At 50.1% G+C, this 24,834-nt stretch overlaps 1 protein-coding gene across 2 annotated transcripts; it reads left to right on the top strand.

The window, feature by feature from the left end:
* Positions 1-4: 4 nt before the first annotated feature.
* On the top strand, positions 5-24,633 carry Slc26a11 (solute carrier family 26 member 11). 2 transcript variants are annotated; one of them, XM_029483896.2, is made up of 17 exons: positions 5-100; positions 1,202-1,427; positions 2,369-2,561; positions 3,661-3,746; positions 6,614-6,693; positions 7,763-7,905; positions 12,501-12,676; positions 13,030-13,102; positions 14,584-14,634; positions 16,922-16,982; positions 18,145-18,200; positions 18,424-18,564; positions 20,409-20,536; positions 20,769-20,868; positions 21,275-21,408; positions 23,524-23,596; positions 23,824-24,633. In XM_029483896.2, the coding sequence occupies exons 2-17, from the start codon at positions 1,245-1,247 to the stop codon at positions 23,925-23,927; spliced, it is 1,782 nt and encodes a 593-aa protein (XP_029339756.1). In that variant the 5' UTR covers positions 5-100; positions 1,202-1,244; the 3' UTR covers positions 23,928-24,633. The 2 variants fall into 2 exon arrangements, with proteins under 2 accessions (XP_029339756.1, XP_021032050.1); XM_021176391.2 differs by lacking the exon at positions 5-100 and having other exon boundaries at positions 1,194-1,427.
* Positions 24,634-24,834: the final 201 nt, after the last annotated feature.

Below are 24,834 nucleotides of genomic sequence, written 5' to 3'. Positions count from 1 at the left end.
CACGGCAGGCCCCGCCCATGTCCTGCCCACTCTATTTCTGAGATTCCTGCGGACTCAGCTACCGCCACTTCGGAAGACCCTGAGTCTCAGCGTCTGGTGGGTGAGTCTGGGTCCTTGTTATGGAGAGAGGGGGTGCGTGGCGGTGTGGGCTGGGGTCACCAGGAGCTGTAGGGACAGCGCTGAGTCCTCGGGTGAGCCCTACTCCGGGAACCCTCCCTACCGCAAACCATTAGAGTCCGGGCCGCCTTACTCCAGGTTCTCAGTCTTGTTTGTGTTCCCCACTGGGACCTCAGCCTCCGTGCCCCCCCCCCATACCCCACCACGCGATCCCGGGATCCCGCTGGCGTGGGGGTGGGGAGGAGTGGATTTTGTCCAGAGTGTCACTTCAAGGGCTGGGGCGTGTGGACCAGTAATGAAGAGTCAGCTATGGGCTGGGACGTGTGTGTGTGTGTGTGTGTGTGTGTGTGTGTGTGTGTGTGTCTGTTCGCCAGGATCTTAGCGGATCCTAGAATTAATTTGAGAGCTTCAGTTAGTCTTTGGAAAACAAAGTAGAATCTTCAGGGCCGCCCCCCCTTCCTTGGGCTATGAATGCCACAAGTGGGTGCTGGGTAAATCTTGACTTCAGGGATGTCAGATACTCCCACCCCCTTCCCCCCAACTGCAGCCCTCAGTGGTGGGTGGAGTCCTACCTAACACCTTGGTGGCCCTCTGCGGTGGTGAGGTGTACACTTGTAAATCTTGGCTCCTCAGGGCCTCCTGGCTGCCTACCCACACATTCTGCAGGCCAGAGGAAGCCTGAGCCTGCAGGACCTGCATCTTCTGGGCTGGGATAGTCAGGTTGCCCGGGGAGGGGGTAAAGAAAGGAGCGGGTTCTTTGGGGTGAAAATGTCGTCTTTAGGCATCCCCTCAAGAGCTAGTTTGCGGGGGTTTTGTTGGTAGGGGCTGACAGTGGAGAGACACCAGAGCTTGGGATCAGGGGCTATGGCCCAGAGATGGGAAAGAGAGGCCTAGGCTTGGTGCAGGCCCATGTGCACATTTTGCTGGCTTCCTTTCCCAGAGCATCGTGGTTTGGTAAACTTAGCCACCTGGCTCAGCCTCCCTGCCACAAAAGGCAGGCTATGCTCCTGACGCCCTTGGGAAGATAATGCCACCCTCTCGCAAGCTCAGCCTCTGATCACTGCTCCATGTCACCCATGCCCAGCTCTGTGAAAGGTCTGGGTCAGACCAGATCCCCCAGCCTGCACATGGCACCAGACACATGCTGCTGCTCTGCTGCGGCCCTGAGGAGGAGGCTACCCGTCCTGGCCTGGCTGCGTGACTACTCTCTGCAGTGGCTGAGGCTGGACTTCATCGCTGGACTTTCTGTGGGACTCACTGTCATTCCCCAGGCCCTGGCCTATGCAGAAGTGGCTGGACTCCCACCCCAGGTGAAGCGACTGACCCCTCTGCTAGCTGTCCCCTCTCCACAGCCAGATAGATTCCTTCCTACTCCTCAGTGTCTGTCCACAGTTTGAAACACCGACCATGGAATCCAACACTTCCATGTGTCCGACCCAGACGGCCCTTGGTGTCTAATCTCTTTTCATGTGACTCATTTTGGGTGCCAAGCTGGTCCTAGATTTTCCAACTGGGGACCAAATCATGCTTCATGGTGGCCTTAAGAACAACCAGGCACTGGTGGCTTGTGCTTAGAGATTCCAGCCCTTGGGAAGCTGAGGCAGGAACATTGAGAGTTCAAGACCAGCCTATCACAGGGTTCCATAGCGAGACTCAATCACAAGACAACAGGTCTTAAAAGATTGCTTAGGTCCCAGCACTTGGGAGGCAGAGGCAGGCGGATTTCTGAGTTCGAGGCCAGCCTGGTCTACAGAGTGAGTTCCAGGACAGCCAAGGCTACACAGAGAAACCCTGTCTCAAAAAAAAAAAAAAAAAAAAATTGCTTAGGATAGAGACGTGGCCCTGCAGTTAAGAACATTTGCTGCTCTTGCAGAGGACCCGGGGTTTAGTTCCAGACACTCAGATGGGGCAGCTTATAACAAGCAGTTGTAACTCCAGCTACAGAGGATCTAACGTGGGCCTCTGAGGTCACCCCCACTCACATGGTACACATACGTAATCGCAGGCAGAGTACCCAGGCACATAAAATGTAAAATAATAAACATTTCCTCAGACTCACAAATATCAACACACAGAGCTCTGAGCTTCATCAGACAGGCCCCCAAGCCCTTCCTTTGGTAGTTGATGGAAGGAGAGAGGTGTATCCTCTGGTGTGTGCTGGGGTGCCCACGTGCAGGGTGAACCACAGAGACAGCAATGCACAATGACCAGCCTGGGCCTCCCCGTGTTCACTGTGGTCTTTTCCCAACAGTACGGCCTCTACTCCGCCTTCATGGGATGCTTCGTGTATTTCTTCCTGGGCACCTCCCGGGACGTGACTCTGGGCCCCACGGCTATCATGTCTCTCCTGGTGTCCTTCTACACCTTCCGTGAGCCTGCCTATGCCGTGCTGCTTGCCTTCCTGTCTGGGTGTATCCAGCTGGCCATGGGGCTCCTGCATTTGGGTAAGACTCTGCCTTCCTGCTGTGGGGAGTAGCTTCAGGCTGCTTCTCCTGGGGTACCAGGTCCTCCCGGGTTGCTTTTCTGTGCTTCTCTGTATACAGGGGTCGGGCAGCCTCCATCTTTACTGTATTCTGAACAGGAGACAGAAGTGTTGGAGCCCCAGAGCCTAGACCTTTCCTACCTTCCAAAAATGCCTAGAATGTGGAATTGGAAAGATGGTGTCTCTGTTAGGTTTTTAACTGCTGTGAAGAGACACCATGACTGCCGGCCGGGTGGTGGTGGCGCATGCCTTTAATCCCAGCACTCGGGAGGCAGAGGCAGGTGGATTTCTGAGTTTGAGGCTAGCCTGCTCTACAGAGTGAGTTCCAGGACAACCAGGGCTACACAGAGAAACCCTGTCTCGAAAAAACAGAGAGAGAGAGAGAGAGAGAGAGAGAGAGAGAGAGAGAGAGAGAGAGAGAGAGAGAGAGAGAGACCATGACCAAGGCAAGTCTTATAAAGGACATCTAATTGGGGTTGGCTTACAGATTCATAAGTTCAGTCCATTATCATCAAGGCAGGATCATGGCAGCATCCAGACAGAAGATTTTCCCTTCTTGCTCAGAAGGCAGCAAGGGAAAGACTGGCTCCCAGGCAGCTAGGATGAGGGTTTTAATGCCCATACCCACAGTGACACACCTACTCCAACAAGGCCACATCTCCAAATAGTGCCACTCCCTGGGCTAGGCATATTCAACCCACCACACATGGCTCAGAGTTAAGAGCATGTACCACTTCAGCAGAGGACCTGGGTTTGCTGTAGCCACACGGGCAACTCAGAACCAATGGAGGCTCTAGTTTCACGGAATCTGGCACCCTCTCCTGGCCTCTGTTCACACCTGCACACACACGGTGCACACAAACTCACACAGGCACACACACACACACACACACACACACGACATACATTTTTGAAAAAATAAATCTTTAGAAGAAAATATCCCAAGCACCGTGTCAGCATCAGTCCTTGGTTGCAGTCTATGCCCAGCCCCTGGGCCACGTGTTTCTGAGGCTGAGTGGATTAACGTGGATTAACCATCTCACCCCTTCTCATGCCCACAGGGTTCCTGCTGGACTTCATCTCCTGCCCTGTCATTAAAGGCTTCACCTCCGCTGCCAGCATCACAATTGGCTTTGGACAGATCAAGGTAGGCACAGTGCCCCTGGGCTCTACCCCTGTGGCTGCTGCTGTCACACCTGGGAGTTAGACCAAGACCAGTCATGCTGGATGGGGCTTGCAGCCATCTGTTCACTGTGGACCAAGAAGCACATTCCTAAGTGTCTTAGTTAGGGTTTTACTTCTGTGAACAGACACGACCAAGGAAAACATTTAACTGGGGCTGGCTTACAGGTTCAGAGGTTCAGTGCATTATCATGAAGATGAGAGCATGGCAGTGTCCAGGCAGGCATGGTGCAGGAGGAGCTGAGAGTTCTACATCTTCATCTGAAGGCTGCTAGTGGAAGATGGCTTCCAGGCAGCTAGGATGAGGGTTTTTTTTTTTTTTTAAGATTTATTTATTTATTTTATGTATGTGAGTACACTGTAGCTGTATAGATAGTTGTGAGCCTTCATGTGTTTGTTGAGAATTGAATTTAGGACCTCTGCTCGCTCCGGTTGGCCCTGCTCACTCCAGCCCAAAGATGTATTTATTATTATAAATAAATACACTGTTGCTGTCTTCAGACACACTATTATGGGTGGTTGTGAGCCACCATGTGGTTGCTAGGAATTGAACTCAGGACCTTTTGAAGAGCAATCAGTGCTCTTAACCGCTGAGCCATCTCTCGAGCCCCTAGGATGAGGGTCTTAAAGCCCACACCCACAGTGTCATAGCTACTCCAACAGGGTCACACCTTCTAATAGTGCCACTCCCTTGGCCTAGCATATACAAACCATCACACTGACGGAGGTGTAGACTGACGGTCAGGTTTCACAGAGGGCAGTCTGGGGCTGGCCGCTCTACCCTGGCTTTATTGTGTCTGTGCCCCGGTGCCTGGTGCGTTTCTGACCTATCTTTACAACCAATTCCTTGGGAATTGGTTGCCAGTCGACTGCCACGCTCCAGCATTAAGTCATGCCCAGAACTGACCTCCATGCATGGCTTTGCTGCTGTGGGCTCTCCTGCTCTTCACTATTTATTAAGTACACCAGTTTTGTTTTGTTTTTTGTTTGTTTGTTTGGTTGGTTGGGTTTTTTTTGGTTTTTTCGAGACAGGGTTTCTCTGTGTAGCCCTGGCTGTCCTGGCACTCACTTTGTAGACCAGGCTGGCCTCGAACTCAGAAATCCGCCTGCCTCTGCCTCCCGAGTGCTGGGACTAAAGGCGTGCGCCACCATGCCCGGCTTGTTTGTTTGTTTTTAAGCGGTTTGTAAGATATCTTTTAAAAGCCGGGCAGTGGTGGCTCATGCCTTTAATGCCAGCACTTGGGAGGCAGATACAGGCGGATTTCTGAGTTCGAGGCCAGCCTGCTCTACAGAGTGAGTTCCAGGACAGTCAGGGCTACACAGAGAAACCCTGTTTTGAAGAAAAAAAAAGAGATAACTTTAAAAAGTGCTAAAACTCCCGGTCTTGAGTTACCCAAGGGTAGAATTTGCTTTCCCCGCTGCCAGCCCTAGCATGGGACTGTGGTGTAAAGTGTCTATGCAGCCAGCATGCATGTGCAGAGTGGAACCGAACTCTGTCCTGCATTTGGCGGCTTGGGCCCCTCGTGGCCCACTCAGGGCCACACTCCTCTCTCGTGACCCTGTGTCGCCACCTCGTATTGCCACGAGGCCAGGGCTGTTCTACCTCTCTGTAAGGCCTGGGAATTTAGGATAGGAATATGGATATGTGTGTGCGCTGGCCGGTGTTTTCTTTCTTTCTTTTTCCTTTCCTTTCTTTTTTTTTTTTTCTCCCACCCCGATTGCGAGACACCAGGTCACACGTTCACGTGTCTAACTCCCAACAGACACCAGACACTTAGATGACAAGCTCCACTTTAAAACAAGCAAACAGCATAACAAGATGTGTGTGTGTGTGTGTGTGTGCGTGTGCGTGTGTGTGTGTGTGTGTGTGTGTGTGTCTGTGTGTGTGTGAGGAGGAGTCACATATACACGTCAGGGTGTGCTGGTGTCTTTTCTGGGAGTCCCTGTCTTTATTTGAGAAACAACCTAATTCATTTTTAGTGCATAAGTAGAGTACATTTTTATTTTTTCCCTTCCCTCCTGGGAATTGAATGGTCTCTTGTGGGATCATAATGCCAACAGGTGGATCCTTCTCTGTACCCCGTTTTGTAATCCTAGCTGCCCACCTGTTTTTTTTTTTTTTAATGTGATTAGTGACTGGAGAGATGGCTCAGCAGTTAAGAGCACCTACTCCTCTTCCAGAGGTCCTGAGTTCAATTCCCAATAACCACATGGTGGCTCACAACCATCTTTAATGGGATTGATGCCCTCTTCTGGTGTGTCTGAAGACAGCTACAGTGTACACATATAAAATAAGTGAATGAATAAGTAAATCTTTAAAATAAAACAAAACATCGCTGCTTACTTGCCCAGAGTGTCACACCTCAGTGTTTGCAACAGTGCCAGGCTAGCACAGCGTGTCACCCCTCCCCTGCCCCTAGACCTTGAGTAATGAAGAACAAAACCAGGGATTGGAAGCCCTGCCTGCCCAGTGGTGCACGGATGGCGTTGTGGCGGGTGTGATTTTTCCTTCTGGTTGATGGGGGTGGTGCTACAAGTGAAAGCCATGACTTTGGGCCAGTGTCTGACCACACAGCTGCAGAACTGGTTTCCCTGCTTTGGGGTGTCCCACACTGGCCTTTGTCTGTATTAAGAAAACTCCATCTCTGGTTTTTGGGGCCTTTAGGGATCATCTGGTAGTCTACTTGGAGCCAGAGACAGCATGGCCCTGGGACTGGGGGTCCAGCATGGGACTCCAGGGGTTCTCCTGATAGAGAGAGAGGAAGAGTCAGGGGAGAGTGTGTGAGGAGCTGGCCTCTGGTGGGCGGTCTGATGATTCCTCTGTTTGAACAGAACCTGCTGGGATTGCAGAAAATCCCCCGACAGTTCTTCCTCCAGGTGTACCACACCTTCCTCCACATCGGAGAGACCAGGTACCTGTTGGCTTATGTCCTTCCTTCCAGACGCCCTCGTCACCCCCACCTTCATCCCCATCCAGGTGACATTTGTTCTTTCTCACATGGGTCCTTGGAAGCAGAGCTCTTCCATCACCCTGCCACAAGTTAGACACCCAGGCCAGGCCAGAGCCAATGTCAACAGCATTGTAGCAAGGACCTGGGCAGTGTGGACAGCCTTCCTCGAGCCGGTTAGTCAGGAAAGGCCAGACAGTGTCTCACTTCCAAAGTTCTCGGTGAGGGTAAGACCACAGACACAGCACCAAGAGCTGATACAGGGTACAGGGGCTGTGGGCAGGGCCAGTGAGCCTTGGAGAGAGTTGGGGAACCCATAGGGAGACTTTTCTCAAGAGTTAAATACCCACTGCATCAGTCCAGTGGGAGCCAGGATGCATGGCCTTTTCCTTATGCCGGAAATTATTTGGGGAGCCACCCAAGCTCGGGGCAATCTGCTGGGCTCCCCAAGGCCTGAAGCCAGTGGCAGGGTGCTTCCTGTCTGCCCTGGCTATTCACACTCATTATGGTTAGTGCAGTGGGCAGGGTGTCACTATGTAATCCCAAGGTCTCCAAACCTCTTGGGACCAGACTAAGCATCCATAGGCTAGAGGACTGGAAAACTGGGCCAATAGTCCAGTTACCGTGGTGATGAGGGGCCTCTCACCTCCCGGCCCTCACAGGGGTGTGGCCTTCGGAGGTCAGAGTAGCTCTGAAATAGAATAGAGACAGATTATTCAGAAGGTAGAAAGTGGGACAGAGAGAGAGAGAGACTTGCAGCAAAAGTTACACCACTGATAGTTATTCTCTTGTCTGTGATTCTGTCATTCGGGATGCTGAGGCAGGAGAATTACACGTTCAAGAACTATAGAGAAACCCTGCCTCAGTAAAGGAAAGAGCAGCCATAAACTGAGCCCATGCTGACTGCCTCCTTGCCCTCCACTCCCTCCCCCACCACTCCTCTTTCCTCTCCTCCTCCCACCCCTTTCCTTCTTGGTTCCCCTCCCCCTTCCCTCTGCACCATACCCCCACACGCACGCACCCCCTTCTGCAGGGTAGGCGACGCTGTCCTGGGACTGGCCTCCATGCTGCTGCTGCTTGTGCTGAAGTGTATGCGGGAACACATGCCTCCTCCCCATCCTGAGATGCCCTTTGCCGTGAAGTTCAGCCGTGGGCTGGTGTGGACTGTCACAACAGGTGAGGGGACCTGCTGGTAGAGGAGCCAGTTCCACAGCGGTCGTGCCCTGGACGGGGCTGTGGGCGGGGCTGTGGGCATAGGGGCTTCCCAGCTATGCTGAGCAGAAGACACAGGGCTGCAGGTAGTTTTCAGGCATGGTTGTCAGTGCAGCAGGGACGCTGTTGCTGCCATCTGGTGGTCAGAGACTAGAGGTGTGCCGACCCCACTGTGGGATGGGCGCCTCTGCAGAGTCAGTAGCACAAATAGCAGCAGAAAAAAATTAAGTCCCACTGAGACCAACCAACTCTGGTTTGTCTTTTCTTTTGTTTTATTTACAGGATGATCATTACTTTTAAAAACATGTTTAAACTTTTATGTATGTGTTTTGCCTGCATGTACCATGTTCATGCAGTGCCCACGGAGCCAGAAGAGGGCATCATATCCCCCAGAACTGGAACCATAGACAGCTCTTAGGGGCCCCCATAGCTGCTGAGAATTGAATCTGGGTCCTCTGGAAGAGCAACCAATGCTCTTAACCTTTGTGTCATCTCTCCGGGCCTCTTTTTAAAATATTTTAACTTATTCTTTGACATTTTCTTGATGAAAATCTCTCTCCCCGGTGACTGTCTTCAGCATGTCCCCTCCCACGTTCACATTTTTTAAGCAACTCACTGAATCTAATTAGTGCTGTATCCATCTCACAGTGCTGTAGGGCTCTCTGCTGGAGCATAAGCAGACTACCCAGAGGCCACCCTCTCTTCCCCAGCAGCAGGGGTGGGATCTCATGAGCCCCTCTCAACCTATGATGGAATATTGACTGACTTGATCCTTGAGTTTGAGGCCAGCCTGGTCTACAGAGTGAGTTCCAGGACAGCCAGGGCTACACGGAAAAACCCTGACTCAAAGAAACAAACAACCCATATAAACAAGCAAATTTCATTTATTGAGACTTGTGTGTCTTCTAGACCGTGAGGTGGCCATTGCCCTCACGGACAGCACGTGTGGAGATCAGTGAACATGTTGCAGGAGTTGGTTCTCTCCTTCCACTATGTGGGTCCCAGAGATCAGCCTCTGGTCTTCAGACTTAGTGTCAAGTGCCTTTAACCACTGAGCCATCTCCACAGCCCTAGGCTACTGTATTCTTGTCACTTTCTTTTCTGTTCCTTAATTATTGAGAAAGGAATGTGGACCTCTGGCTGTGGTTTATTTTCCTATCCAGAAGTTGTCTGAGATGTCTGTCCCTAGGGACATGAACATGTAAGATGGGGTCTATGTTGTTTCTTTTTCCTTTTGGAAATAACCTCTGCTCTACCGTGTCTCTGTAAGGTGAGATTTTTGTGGACATCAGAGAAATGAGATTTATTTTTAAGCCCTATTGTTGTAGAAATCCAAGGTTTAATCCCAATCCAAAGTTTCTATCCTGCCTTTGACCATTTAGTTCACAGAGAAAAGACACACACAACCTTTATTATTTACAATAAGCCTTGAACAGCACAAGAGCTGGGCCGATACCTACCCTTTATGTTGTTAGAATCGACTTTCCTATCTACTGTGTTTCATCTGGGCTGCTCTTAGCTCTAATTGGCCAGCCCTCAAGGCCATGTTTTCCTAACTCCTAACCCATGGCATCTCTCCTCCTCACCTTCTCCACTCTCTCGTGGTTCTCCTCCGAAGCCCCAGGCTCAGGAAGCCTAAAACCCACCTATTCCTCTTCTGCCGAGCTACTGGCTGTCCACATCTTTATTCACCAGTCAGAAATAACTTGAGGCAAGGTCACATAGAGTCACCTGGGTCTTCCTTTGGACTCTCTCTGGGTCAACCAGGTCTTGAGGAACCAGTATTAGCATTAGAGTTCAAGCAGCCTCAGGCCAACCCATACGTTTTCCCATTTTTTTGTCCAATTAAAACGGTTCTTTTTCTTATGGTAACTAACGATACATAGTAGGAACTATTTGGAAATGATTTTTAAAATTATTAAGAACTAATTACATTTAAAAGTCTGGTCTGGAGCTGGGCGTGGTAGTGCGCGCGCCTTTAATCCCAGCACTCTGGAGGCAGAGGTAGGAGGATTTCTGAGTTCGAGGCCAGCCTAGTCTACAAAGTGAGTTCCAGGACAGCCAGAGCTATACAGAGAAACCCTGTCTCGAAAAACCAAAAAAAAAAAAAAAAAAAGAGTCTGGTCTACTTGTATTTTGTAACTTAGATGAGGTATTTTACTCTCTATCCAATCTTAATGAGTTAGAATTTTTATCTATTTTTTTTATCTTAACCTGTATTACCATCCTAAAAACATCTTTTTAAAATCCTAAACAACTTAAGTTTACTTGTGAGGCTATAACTACCTAGTCTTCAACCCTGTCAGAGATTTGAGTAGGAATGAATATTATTTGAGTATGCAGGAAGCACAGGGACACAGATTCCAAAAATCATAGAAATGACAGAGATAGCTTGCCACCTGGAGAGTCCCTAATATTCCTTATAAAGTTGGAGCATCTATCTTCAGCCTTCTGGCCCTGAACTTCTGACAGACCTTAAGTAAAGCAGGAATTTTGAAGGACTAGCTTGCTCTGTCTTGGCAGACCTTAGTAGTCAACTATCCTGCATCTGTTTGTCCTTTTTGGACAGCATTCTGTCTGCAGATAAAGTTAGAGCATTCCTTGCCCAGTGGCTAGCTTGCCACAATTGAAGCAACTCCACACAGAGGTACTGATGCCCATCAACTTCCTTGAATTGGGATAGAGAGGGGCACTATCAGGAGCAGAACTGTCTCATAGTCAAAAGATCTTTTAATAATGAAATGATTTTTTTTTAAAGATTTATTTATTAACATTGTAGCTGACTTCAGGCACGCCAGAAGAGGGCGTCAGATCTCATTACAGGTGGTTGTGAGCCACCATGTGGTTGCTGGGATTTGAACTCAGGACCTTCGGAAGAGCAGTAAGTGCTCTTACCTGCTGAGCCATCTCGCCAGCCCCATGAAATGATTTTCTTTTTTTTTTTTTTTTTATATTTTTATTACATATTTTCCTCAATTACATTTCCAATACTATCCCAAAAGTCCCCCATAGCGCCCCCCACTTCCCTACCCACCCATTCCCATTCTTTTGGCCCTGGCATTCCCCTATATTGGGGCATATAAAGTTTGCAAGTCCAATGGGCCTATGAAATGATTTTCAATGCCATATCCTGTGTATCTCCAATGCTCTTGAAGACCATTTATCTATTTATAGCATATCTGAACAAGCTGACATTGCCTGTCACCAGCTACCTATTTTCTGTACAACCCAGGGCGTATATTTCTGTGATAATCCCGACTCCTATGTCTAATAGACTATGAGTTTGATTGACTATCAACTTGTTAATCATCCTAAGCAGTTTGGAATAGCAGCTATTAGAAGGACTGGGATTAAACCTTGTGTTTTAAATGAGTTCCCTAGGCATGATGCATATCTAAGAATAACAAAAGGAATCTTAAATTTTCTATCAATATAAAAAGATTTATATCAATGAAAACCCTAAACCTGTTTCAATATGCCCAATTCTGTACCAGTGTAAGAAAATATAACCTCAATTCTGCATCAAAATATGAAGATATGAAGATCTCTACCAATGTAAGATTGTGGCTCTAAAATCCTTTTAAGAGTAGATTTAATAATCCATCCCTATTTGTCTAATTTCTTATAATATTACTGTACCCTATGGCAGTTTCTGCTTTGTTCTGGTTGAAATGTATGCCTTTCACGTCTCTAGCATCCATGGGTGTGGCCTCTGCTGCGTTGTGCTGTGTGTCTCCAGGCTTTGCTTTTTCGTGTTCATCCCTTGTCTTGGATTGAACCCTTTATCATCCCCTTATTACCTTTATTAACTGATTAGAGCCTAAGGTTGTACTTCACGGTTGGTGACGGTTTGTCTATGCTCAGCCCAGGGAGTGGCACTATTAGAAGGTGTGACACTGTGGGTGTGGACTATAAGACCCTCATCCTAGCTGCCTGGAAGTCAGTCTTCTCCTAGCAGCCTTCAGATGAAGATGTAGAACTCTCAGCTCCTCCTGCACCATGCCTGCCTGGATGTTCCCATCTTGTTCCCACCTTGATGATAATGGACTGAACCTCTGAACCAGTGAGCCAACCTAACTAAATATTGTTTTTATAAGAGTTGCCTTGGTCGAGCCAGGCGTGGTGGCGCACGCCTTTAATCCCAGCACTTGGGAGGCAGAGGCAGGCGGATTTCTGAGTTCAAGGCCAGCCTGGTCTTCAGAGTGAGTTCCGGGAAAGCCAGGGCTACACAGAGAAACCCTGTCTCGAAAAACCAAAAACAAACAAACAAAAAGACTATGTCTCAGGGCTGGAGAGATGGCTCAGTGGTGAAGAACACTCGTTGCTCATGTCATGCAGAGTTCTGTGTTTCTGTGTTTAATTACCAGCATCTGCACAGTGGGTCAGACCTGTCTATAGCTCCGGTTCTGGGGGATCTTCTGACCTCAGGCCCCAGGCACCTACATGGAACATACATACACGTGCAGTCAAAACACTCACATACATGAAATATATTGAATCAGTTTTCAAAGATCAAAACAGACTGGGCCTCACCAGTCTCTTCCCCTTTTCTGTCCCAGCTCGCAACGCCCTGGTGGTCTCCTCTGCGGCTCTGATTGCTTACGCCTTCGAGGTGACAGGATCCCATCCCTTTGTTCTGACTGGAGAGATCGCCGAGGGGCTCCCTCCGGTGCGGATCCCACCCTTCTCAGTGACCACGGACAATAAGACCATCTCGTTCTCTGAGATGGTGCAGGTGAGCCGATGCAGAGCCAGCAGCATGGCTGAGGCTGAGGTGACCCCTGGGCCCACTCCACAAGAAGGGCTGTCTCAGGAAAGTGAAGAGACCAAATAGGACTCAACCTCAGGATAGCCCTTTGTCTTTCTGCTTCAAGCCCCTTCCTTCTTTGGACACCAGGAAAGGATGCACTAGCCAGGTTCCTCTCAGCGCCTTTTCATGAAGAGGTGGCACTTCCTCTCCAGTATAAATTTACACTCCGTTAGCTGGAGCAGTGTTTGCCTCCATTAGCCACCAAGAAGGCCTCTACTGTGGCAGGTCCCTGCTCGGCAAGAGCACAGGCGAAAGGTTCAGTGACCTTCTCCCCTCAGGACATGGGGGCCGGATTGGCTGTGGTACCTCTGATGGGCCTCCTGGAGAGCATTGCCGTGGCCAAATCCTTCGGTGAGATGCCTGTTACTCCCTTCCCGCCCCTCCCGCCGGCTCACTGCCTCCTGGTTTGTTTGCTTGTTCCGAGTTTTAAAAATCAGAACTTTAATGCAAGTGATGCGTGTGTGTGTGTGTGTGTGTGTGTGTGTGTTTTAAAATGAATAGCGACAGAGGGAGCAATGGACATCTGAAACCTAAAACACAGAAGGCATCACGGGCTGAAAGAGGGCCAGCATAGCCCAGCCGCTCTCAGAGTATATAGTCAGTGCCAGGGCACAACCCTCCTAGCTCCCAGAGTCCAGAGAGAGCACACTCGTTGCACTGTACACAGGGTTCTGGGGTGAAGAGCCCCATCAGCCTGCCCTGTGTGGATGCGTGAGGCCCTGGTTTCTGCTCCTACCATGCAGTGTTGAGCATGAAGTTCGATGAATTGGAATGAGATGCACATTAAGGACCATCTCCTTCCCCTTCACAGCCTCTTAGAGCATGGACCTCACTGATAATAATGGTGTCAAACCAGGAAACAGCTGTGTTGTAATTGTTTTTAGTGTAATTTGTTGAATTGAAAAAAAATTAAGATGTATTATCATTTTTAACTGTGTGTGCGTACACGTGAGTTCAGAGGCCAGAGAAGGAATCAGATCCCCAGGGGAGTGGAGCTGCTTTATGTATTTGTTTGTTTAATACCAGGCCAGACTATGAACCCACTGCTAGACCAGGCTGACCTTGAACTCACAGAGATCTGCCTATCCGCCTGTGATTTAAATGAGCCACCATATCCAGCTGAAAAGTCTTAGTTTAATCAGGAGTTATGGCTGAACTTTAAACTTGACTTTTAGTACTTGGCTCACAGAAGTCCTATTGATTTGACCCCTTTGTTTCCTCCCACTGGCTCAGCGTGTACGGGGTCTTGGTCTTGCCTTTCTAAGGCAGGCTCTTCAATCCCTCACTTGACCCAAGTCGGCAGTTCTTGAAGCTCTGTAGTATCAGTGTCTGGGTGTCTGTGTTCTGATCTGTAACCAGCAGGTCCTCTTTGCTATGGGCACAGGCTGATTCTGAGGCTAAAACTCAGTTAACAGGCTTGGTGGTGCAGCATTTGGCTAATGTGTAAGGCCTGGGTTCCACCCCCAGCAACACACACCATCACCAGCGAAAATAATATATGGTTTCAAAGCTCCATATATCACATTTCCTGCCTGGTCCTGGTTGTGCCTGGAATAAATTCTTTCTCCAACATTCCAGAACTTTGTCCGTTACCAAGTCAGACGCTCGCTAATATGTATTTATTTGCTGGGTATGGTTTCCTACTACTTTCACAGCAGCACTCAGAGGTAGAGGCAGACATGTCTTCGTGAGTTCAAGACTAGCCTGAACACTTGCTCCTGCTTTTGGCTTTGTAAGCATTTACTAGTGTAAGCTTGTCCCTTCTGCTAGGACTCACACATAACTTGTTCTTGCACCTCAGTGACGGCATCTGCACTGTCCTTTCTCTTTAGCGTCTCAGAATAACTACCGCATTGATGCCAACCAGGAACTACTGGCCATTGGTAAGACCCGTTCTGATCCCAGTGCCTGTGCGTCTGTCTGTCTGATTGCATCGGGTGTGATGTTGGCGGGGGGAGCCTTGGGAATATCAGGTTGGACTTGTTCTCGTGTGTCCAGTTAGCTCCATGCAGCCCCTCCTCTGTGAAAGCTGCACCCTGTTCTGTGCCCTGAAGAGAGCTGGAGGGTGCAGCCAGGTAGAGTCCAGGCGAGTCTCCTGAATACCTTTCCCCGGACAAGCGTGGGATAATGGGGCTCAGGGCGTTACTTCTACTTTTTCCCAGTAGAACCCCCTTCCAGGTAGGGACACATGGGTCACTGAGGACTCAGGCGGGCCACTGGGCTCTGTGTGTAGCTTAGTAGCACTTTCTTTTGTCCCTACAAACTAACTTACATATTGATGTGTTTTGGAAGAACACGAAAATTCTTTTTGTTTTAAAGATTTTCTTATTTGTGGGAGCGTGTGTGTGTGTGTGTGTGTGTGTGTGTGTGTGTGTGTGCAAAATGTGGGTCAGAAGGCATGGGTTTCCATGGAACTGGCGTTACAAACAGTTATGATGAGCACCATGTGGGTACTGGGAATAGAACCTGGGTCCCCTGCAAGCGCAGCAAGTGCTCTCAACAACTGAGCCTTTGCATCAGCCCCACACTAAGACTCTTACGGTTGATAATGGTACTGGTCTTAATATGTTATGGGACCTGTGTGTTCCTGCCTGGTCCTCTCCCCCTTGCGAATGCCCATAGGAGCCTAGTAACTACTGGGGCCACTCCTCTAAGAGGGCTGGCAGTACCCAACCATCCAATGGCAGGGTGTGGCTGTGGCTGTGTCTGAACTGGTGAATGGGGCCCTACTGAGGAATCAGCTGCCTCTTTTAGCAGAAGAAATCTGCTTCCTGGCTCTGTAGTAGACTGTGCAGTCTAGTAGCTGACTTCAACAGACTTATCCCCAGCCTAAGACCACTAGGGGACAGGGTGACCCTGTGTGATCCAGTGTAGCCTGTGGTCACTGTCCAGTCTCTACCAAGCTGCCCTGGCCCTTTATTCTCAAAGGCCTGGGCTTGACTCTGTGACCCAAAAGGGGTTGGTACTTAAGTAATTTCCAGTCTTTGAGGCTTTTTCTCATTTTTCTGTGAGTCTACCAAGCCTTCGAATGACCCTTGGTCAACTCAGCCTGGCTGAGGATGTCAGGGACAGAAGAAGGGAGATCTTAAAGGAATCGGGGTTGCCGATAGCCATTTTCATCCTCAGTAATAAACGGTACACATTAAGGAATGCAAGATAGCCCACCCACCCTGTCTGAGGAGCCACTGGCAGCTGTGGCCGCTGGGGACAGAGAGTTGTTTTTCTCCGAGGGTGTAGCTGTCCATGCTCCATGTCAAAGCAAGACACGTCACGCCTGCCCTTTGGGATAGCGACTGGCTTCCTTACCCTTAGTGCTTAGGGAAGTTCCAAGAGTAGGCCTCGAACCTATAGTTGCCAGATGAGGTCGCTGTAAAGGCCTGTGTGGGATGGATGTTGGGCAGGCAGAGTGTGGTAGGTGTAGCCCAAGATCTTAGTTCTTGGGTCCTAACAAGGCAGTAGTACTGGCTTTCATGTAATACGGTACCCCCTGGGAAGGCACTTGGCTGGCCTTGGCCTTCAGTCCCTTAGCTTGACTTGGCATTCACAACAGCCATACCTCAGGCGCTCTTCACTGCAACCCGCGCCCTGGGAGGTGGCTGTCCTCTCCATGGGTACTGATAGTATCTTTAAGGTATCCCAAGACCTGAGCCAGATCTACTTTAAACTTAGAATAGATGGAGCAGCCGGGCATGGTGGCGCATGCCTTTAATCCCAGCACTTGGGAGGCAGGGGCAGGCGGATTTCTGAGTTCGAGGCCAGCCTGGTCTACAAAGTGAGTTCCAGGACAGCCAGGGCTATACAGAGAAGCCCTGTCTTGAAAACAACAACAACAACAAAAGCAGAAGCTGGGCAGGGTGGTGGTGGCACACGCCTTTAGCCCAGGACTCAGGAGTCAGAGGCAAGCAGATGTCTGTGAGTTCAAGGCCCTCCTGATCTACAGAGCAATTTTTAGGGCAGCCAGGGCTACACAGAGAAACCCTGTCTCCAGCAACAACATCAAAAGCAAAATCATTGGACTAGAGTTAGCTATACTCCAAGGTAGGGAATGTGATAAAGATTTGGTTCCTCGCCCAGGTTCTCTCTATATCTTCCCCTGTGTGATCAGGCATTTGGCTCCCCTCCCCCCTGCCTAGTGTTCCTGCCCCTCCTGGTTAACTCTTCCCTCCCCAGGCCTCACCAATGTGCTGGGTTCCCTGGTCTCCTCTTACCCAGTCACTGGCAGCTTTGGGCGGTGAGTAGCCATGTTTTTTCTTCCCTTTACATTTAGGGTTAGCAGGGTCCAAAGACCCTTTCCCCCTGCCATGCCCTTAGTCATATTTGACATTTTCCTCCTCCTCCTCCTCTTCTTCCTCCCCCCCCCCCCAGTTAGTCCACCAGGCATTCTAAAGGCCTTTGGAAAGCTGTGACCATGTTACACACCTGCCCCTCAGGATAGCTCCTGGTGTCTCTGCCCTGCATTTAGCGGTACAAGTTCCTGGCCCACCCAAGTCCTCTGGGCATGCTGGTACCTGAGTTAATTCCAAAAGAAACTGGGCAGAGGGCCTGACACAGTGACACCCATCTTTATTTCCAGCACTTGGGAGGCAGAGGCAAGTGGATCTCTGTGAGTGACGTCAGTTCCAGGGGAGATGCTGGAGAGAGAGGAAGGGAAGTGGGAGGGAGAGAGGAAGAGAAGGAGAGGGAGTGGGAGATAGGAAGGTCTCAATCTCTGTCCTGAGGCATCATTTGATGCAAGTTTTCCTGGGGTCCAGAGGATGGGCTGAGGGAGCTCTGAGGCTGCAGGAGGAGCTATGCCTTACTGAGCAGACACTGAGGAAACTGAGACAGATGAGGGGAGATCTTAAAATAGTTGAGGTTCTTGATCAGTGCTTTTCATACTTAGTAATAAACAGTATTAGTAATAAACAGTATGTATTAGGGAAAGCAAGACAGCCCACACACCCCTAGCTGTAGAGCAGTTGGCTGCTACTGGCTGCTGGGGGGTGGGGGTGGGGAGAGTGCGGGGCAGGGAGTTGTTTTCTTCAGTGGTGTGGCCAATGGTCAGTTGCCACCTCTGTGGTAATAGACCTACACCCGGGCTCATGCAGGAAGCCCTAATTAAACTAAGTGGGCAGTTTAACGAGCCCTGAGGAAGAGGAAGAGGAAGAGGAAGGGGGTTTATGGCCAGATTAAAAAAGTAAACTAAACAACCAGGGAGACTGTCCCAGTCACCAGTAGATAAACTCACTCACTTCATTCTGGGCGAGGGGGCCCAGCCACCAGGTGTCAACTCCACCAGCTCTCACCTCCACCTCAGGTCTCAGGGAAGGTCAGTTGATGTGTGGGGCCAGACAGCTCCCATCTCAGCCACAGGGGATTGATGGATTGACAGGTTTCTTCCTGTTGCCTTCCAGGACAGCTGTGAATGCCCAGACAGGGGTGTGTACCCCGGCAGGAGGCCTGGTGACTGGTGAGCGCTACCCCCAACCCTTCTTTACCTTGGGCGCCTATGGTGGAAATGGTGGAGAGGAGCCCGTAGTAGTTCTCTGGCCGTGTACAGCATTCCTACCAAGTCTGTGTAGGTCCATAACTGTCCAGTGGGTAACCAAGCTCCCCTATACCTAAAGTGAGGCAGTATCATCTGTGGGTGTTGGCTGGGTGGGTACCCCCCAAGTGACCCTCCAACCCCACAGGTGTCCTGGTGCTGCTGTCCCTGGACTACTTGACCTCACTCTTCTCCTATATCCCCAAGTCTGCCCTGGCTGCCGTGATCATCACGGCTGTGGCCCCGCTCTTTGACGTCAAGATCTTCAGGAGTCTCTGGCGCGTTCAGAGTATGTATGCAAAGCGGGTGGCTCTGAGATGGTATCTGCGAATGCTGAGGGCACCTTTTGTTATCCTCCCAGCCTGCAGCCCCACTGTGGGCTGGAGCTGTAGCACCCTGGTAAACTTGGGAGAAGACACACAAAAAGCTAGGAAATGGCCGGGCAGTGGTGGTGCACGCCTTTAATCCCAGCACTTGGGAGGCAGAGGCAGGCAGATTTCTGAGTTCGAGGCCAGGCTGGTCTACAGAGGACAACCAGAGCTACACAGAGAAACCCTGTCTCAAAAAAAAAAAAAAAAAAAAAAAAGAAAGAAAAAAAGAAAGCAAGCAAGCAAACTAGGACACGGTACCCACACTCGAGGTGGCTGCTCAGAGGAGCTGGACTTCCTGCCATGCAGGGCTGAGCCAAGCTCTGTAGCTATGGAGTAGAGAGCAGGGTTTCCCCACTCCGTGTCCTTGTCATCCCCTCCCCCTCCTTTCTCTTCCTGAGGGTGAGTTAGCCCGCAAGGCCCCACATAATAGTCTCTCAGTCTCCCCGTGTCCTGGTCTGAGGGCCCCTCACCCAGTGGTTCCTTTAGCAGATCCCAAGTTAAGGAAGTTAACGTTTCCTTCTTCCTCGTTGGCCAGTTGTCAGGTCTGGGTGTGGTCAGTTGTTCTGTGTCCCAGGTTTCATCTTTAGCACAGCCTTGAAGTAGATCAGCTGAGGCTCCATGAAGGGAAGGGCAGGGCCTGCCTGGGTTGCCACATCAGAGGTGGAACCCCAGGCTGAGTCCATATACCTTGTGCCCAGGGCAAGAAATCCTTTGGGACTCCTGGAGTCACAACACATACCACACGCACACACACAGAAAACATGCACACACACTCACCCCCCCACACACACCATGCCACATATACACAGACGTCCATAGACACACAGATGTAGCCGGGCGTGGTGGTGCACGCCTTTAATCCCAGCACTCGGGAGGCAGAGGCAGGCGGATTTCTGAGTTCGAGGCCAGCCTGGTCTACAAAGTGAGCTCCAGGACAGCCAGAGCTATAAAGAGAAACCCTGTCTCGAAAAACCAAAAAAAAAAAAAAAAAAAAAAAGACACACAGATGTACACCACACCACAGACACAGCACACACAGAAACACTCACAACACCATGGCACACACCCAGACACACACCACACCACAAACTCATACTCACACATACCATACCATAGACACACAGTCACACACACACATACCATATCACAGACACATATGACACACACATACCACACAAACACATAATACACACAGAGACTCACAGTACATGGACACACTACATGGACACACCATACACACAGACACACACACACACCATGCCACAGACACACCACACACAGAAACACTCACATACCACACCATAGACACATACCCAGACACACACCACACACACACACACACACACTCATACACATACCATATCATAGACACAGATCACACACGCATACCACACAAACACATAACGCACACAGATGCACACAACACATGGACACACCACACATACATCTTTCTCTTTGTCTCCTTTCCCTGGATTCTCTGATGAGCGACACACACCCCGCCCCGCCCCTGACACCTACCTGCTCAGAGACTAGAGGGCTAGGCTGAGCAGGCAGGTCCTACCCTGGTAGACCTGGACCCTGTTCTCTACCTCTGCCCTTGGTCTGGGGGCCAACTACAACCCACACCTTCTATTCCTCTGACCAGGTCTCCCTCTAGGGTGCTTTAGAGCCCTGACCACCTCTAAGTGGCTGGACACTGGGCCGTGGGGCTCAGTGAGCTGGGGTGGGGTGAGGGTTACCCCTGAATCAGAACTCCTCCTAGGGCTGGATCTGCTACCACTGTGTGTGACGTTCCTGCTGTCCTTCTGGGAGATCCAGTATGGTATCCTGGCCGGGAGCCTGGTGTCTTTGCTCATTCTCCTGTACTCGGTAGCTAGGCCCAAGACTCAGGTAGGCTCAGAGTAAAGAGAGTTTGGGTGGAATCCCCAGCCCCACCCTCCTTGCTTGCTACCATCGATCTCTCCTGAGTATGGTATATTGGGGACTCTCCTGCCAGCTCCCACTCCTACTGTACCCCATATGCTAGGCTTCGGTGGAGGATCCCTCCTGCTGCAGTGATCGAAGCCTAGAAGACTCTCCTGTCCTGTCTGCTTCTAATGTTCACCCCCTACTCCCATTCCAGGTGTCAGAGGGACAAATTTTTGTTCTTCAGCCGGCCAGCGGCCTGCACTTTCCTGCAATTGATGCCCTCCGAGAGACAATAACGAACCGGGCACTGGAAGGTGTGTGAGCCAGTCAGGATGAGCACAGAGCAGCACACACTCCAGCAGTCCTCTGCACCACAGCCTTGGCACCCTCAGGCCCGGCCCAGTGGTCAGGGAGACATGCACCCGCTTTCACGGTTCAGTCGTCTTTGAGTAGCGTCTGCTGCAGATAGGTCAGCCCCCACTGGCCAGTAGTCCTGTGACTCCCCTACAGCCTGTCAGTAAGGGCCATGTTTGCTTCTGTTCCTCTGTCTGGGGAACTGACGTTCAAGGGAACCTAAGAAGGAAGTAGCTTTCTCCAGATACCCATTCTGTCCACCCTGGCCCTGTGACTGGGTGACACCCTGGGGATATGGTCACGTGGTGGATGTTTTTTACCACTGTCATGGATGCCCTGTGGCAGACTCTTGGCCTGTCTCCCCAGCATCCCCACCACGTTCTGCGGTTCTAGAGTGCACGCATATCAGCAGTATAGACTACACGGTGATCGCGGGACTCGGTGAGCTCCTGGAGGACTTCCAGAAGAAAGGAGTTGCCCTGGCCTTTGTTGGCCTACAGGTAGGAGAGCCAGGCCACCTTATGAGGAGGGTCCACACCCTCCCCATGGCCCCAGGCTAGTGTGATACATGTGATACAATTGAACCTACCTATAGTCCTAGGATGCAGGAGTGTCTTAATTAGGGTTTTACTGCTATGAACAGATACCATGACCAAGGCAACTCTTATAAGGACAACATTTAACTGGGGCTGGCTTACAGGTTCAGAGATTCATTCCATTATTATCAAGGCAGGAACATGGCAGCATCCAGGCAGGCATGGTGCAGGAGGAGCTGAGAGTTCTGCATCTTCATCTAAAGCCTGCTGGCAGAATACTGGCTTTCAGGCAGCTAGAGCTAGGGTACTAAAGCCCACACTCATAGTGACACACCTACTCCAACAAGGCTACACTTCCTAATAGTGCCACTCCCTGGGACGAGCATATACAAATTATCACAAGGAGGCTGAGGCAGGAGAGTTGGCATAGGTTCAAGTCCAGCTTGGGCCATACATCAGGTATGAGGCTAGTCAGAGCTACAGAGTTAAGATTCTGTCAAAGGCCAGACCAGGCAGTGGTGGCTCACGCCTTTAATCCCAGCACTTGGGAGGCAGAGGCAGGTGGATTTCTGAGTTCGAGGCCAGCCTGGTCTACAAAGTGAGTTCCAGGACAGCCAGGGCTACACAGAGAAACCTTGTCTCAAAACAACAACAACAACAATAACAACAACAACAAAAGATCATCAAAAAAATCAAAACAAACAAAACAAAACTCTAAAACTAAAAAAATTTAAATTCCTCATTGATACCTCTGAGCCATGACATCATTGTAAGCACCCATGTCACATGACATCATTGTAAGCACCCATGTCACATGACGTCATTGTAAGCTCCCATGTTACATGACATCATTGTAAGCACTTGCATCAGGGCTCTCTGCTGGCTGTGGGTCTAACCTGGCAGGCTACCGTCCATCTGAATTCATTTTCCTGCGGTCAGTGCTGACCCACATATGCTGTCTGTGTGCTCAGTACTGGGAACTTGAGGCCAGGGCTCTGGTCCAGGACCATGCCCATGGCCACTGGGCTGTGCCTGTGTGCAGAGCTCTCATCCTTATGGGTGTTAGAGGTTAATGGAGGGACGTGGAAATGAGAGACGACCTCTGCAGAAGCAGGGTGCCCTTTCATCAGAACTGTGGAGGGCAGGGGTCTCCAAGGGGGTGGAGCCTGTGCCCAGGGTGCTCTGGAGGACAGGCGACCTTTGGAAGAGGAAACTTTTACCTGTGATGTGCTCTGTGTAGTGTCAAGAAGGAAGGATGTCAGCAGACGTTCCTGTGTCTACACTGGCTTTCTTGTGAGGCAGCTTCTTGTCACCATGCCATGCTGAGTCTTGGGTTGAGGTTTGCAGTTTTAAATCATTAACCTTTCTTTCTGGTCCCTGGAGACTGTTCATCTGTAAGCTCATCTGTCAGGGCCCACCTTTCTCCCCTGCTCTCTTCTCTCCTCCCACCGCCTTCCTCTGTCCATTCAACTGAAGTAGACTGTGGTGGTTCGTATATGCCTGGCCCAGGGAGTGGCGCTATTCGGAGGTGTGAGCTTGTTAGAGTATGTCACTGTTGGCTTAGGCTTAAGACCTCCCATCCTCATGCCTGGAAGCCAGTCTTCCACTAGCAGCCTTCAGATGAAGATGCAGAACTCTCAGCTCGACCTGCACCGAGCCTGCCTGGATGCTACCATGTCCCCTTGATGACAATGGACTGAACCTCTGAACCTGCAAGCCAGCCCCAGTTAAATGTTATCCTTATAAGAGTTGCCTTGGAGCCGGGCGTGGTGGCGCACGCCTTTAATCCCAGCACTCGGGAGGCAGAGGCAGGCGGATTTCTGAGTTCGAGGCCAACCTGGTCTACAAAGTGAGCTCCAGGACAGCCAGGGCTATACAGAGAAACCCTGTCTCGAAAAACCAAAAAAAAAAAAAAAAAAAAGAGTTGCCTTGGTCATAGTATCTGTTCACAGCAGTAAACCCCAACTAAGACACAGACTCTCACTGAGACGCTCAGGGTGTCCGGCTAGGCCACCCACCACGCAGAGCAGAGCAGAGCAGAGGTACCCTCACCTGTATTAAAGTATGTATGTGTTCTAGGTGCCCGTGCTCCGCACACTGTTGGCCGCTGACCTCAAGGGGTTCCGGTACTTCACCACTCTGGAGGAGGCTGGTGAGTGTGTGGGATATTCTTCAGCAAAGTACAAGGAATGTGGAACAGGATGGGTCAGGACAGCCCCAGGCTGGGGCAGGGACCTGGCCTCAGGCAAGCCCACCCTTTCTGCCCTGGCACCAGACCCTGGCTGCCTGTTCCTTGAATCCCATTGAATGTAGGACCCAGCCTTATGTAGCGTTTTTTTTTTTTTTTCAGTGCTTGATAAAATTCTGTGTGTTTTGCAGAGAAATTCCTGCAGCAGGAACTAGGAACTGAGCCCAACAGCATCCATGAAGGCGCTGTTCCAGAGCACAGGAGCTCCCTGCTCAAGTCTCCCTCCGGCCCCTGAAGGGCAGATGGTATAGGAAGGGTTTCTGGAAGGTTCTGTCACCATGACTTGGAGTCACCTGATAGACTCACCAACCTGGTGGGACTGAAAGGGCGCTGCATAGGTGGCACTGGGGAACAGCAGGGAGCCATGTGTGATTTCCAGGGTGTTACTTTCCTGCTGTCCCCTAGGTGTGAGTATTTGAGGGCTGGGCTGGCTGAAAGTCTTTCAGAGAAAGAGAGAGACCCAGAGACACACACATGGCTTCTGGCCTGGTCTGGTAGGGTAAGGTGACACTCTCCAGATCCCAGATTCTTCTTTGGAATCAGGCCCTACTGGAGAAAAATCAGAGAGATTGGGCATCTCAGAGATGTGTCTGACCATGTCATGAAGTCTACTCTGAGCTGAAGAGGTGGTCACAGCATACCACACAAGGTCAATTCTGTTTAAAATCATGTGGTTTTTAAATGGAAGTCACTCTGGTGTTTTTGTAAAGCAAAACAAAACCATTTATGCTTACTTAAAAAAAAATCCAAGAACTCATGCATCCCGTTCACTATTCTCTTAACCGAGGTCCCCTGCCCGGACAGGTGTGTATCTGCCGGTGTGTGCACACGGTGGGTGCCGTCTGATGTGAAGAACCGAATCACTGTATTAAGGTGCTTTGTAAACTGTCTTCATGCAGTCATTAATTGTGAATTATTTATTATGATGATCAATGACATTAAAATACAAGATTTATTTACTTTATTAAAATACAAGATTTATTTATTGTATTAAAATACAATATTCTGTGGGTCCATGTGTGGTGTGTGATACGTGTGGAAGCAAGAAGAGAACATTAAGTATTTCACTGAGCCACTTTTCAGCCTTGTTCTCTTTTTTTTTTTTTTTAAAGATTTATTTATTTATTATAAGTAAGTACACT

Source organism: Mus caroli, unplaced genomic scaffold (genome assembly GCF_978045245.1).
Source record: "Mus caroli unplaced genomic scaffold, Mus_caroli_1 scaffold_13, whole genome shotgun sequence".
In the NCBI taxonomy this organism is placed as follows: domain Eukaryota; kingdom Metazoa; phylum Chordata; class Mammalia; order Rodentia; family Muridae; genus Mus; species Mus caroli.
This window is presented reverse-complemented; position numbering and strand designations above follow the sequence as displayed.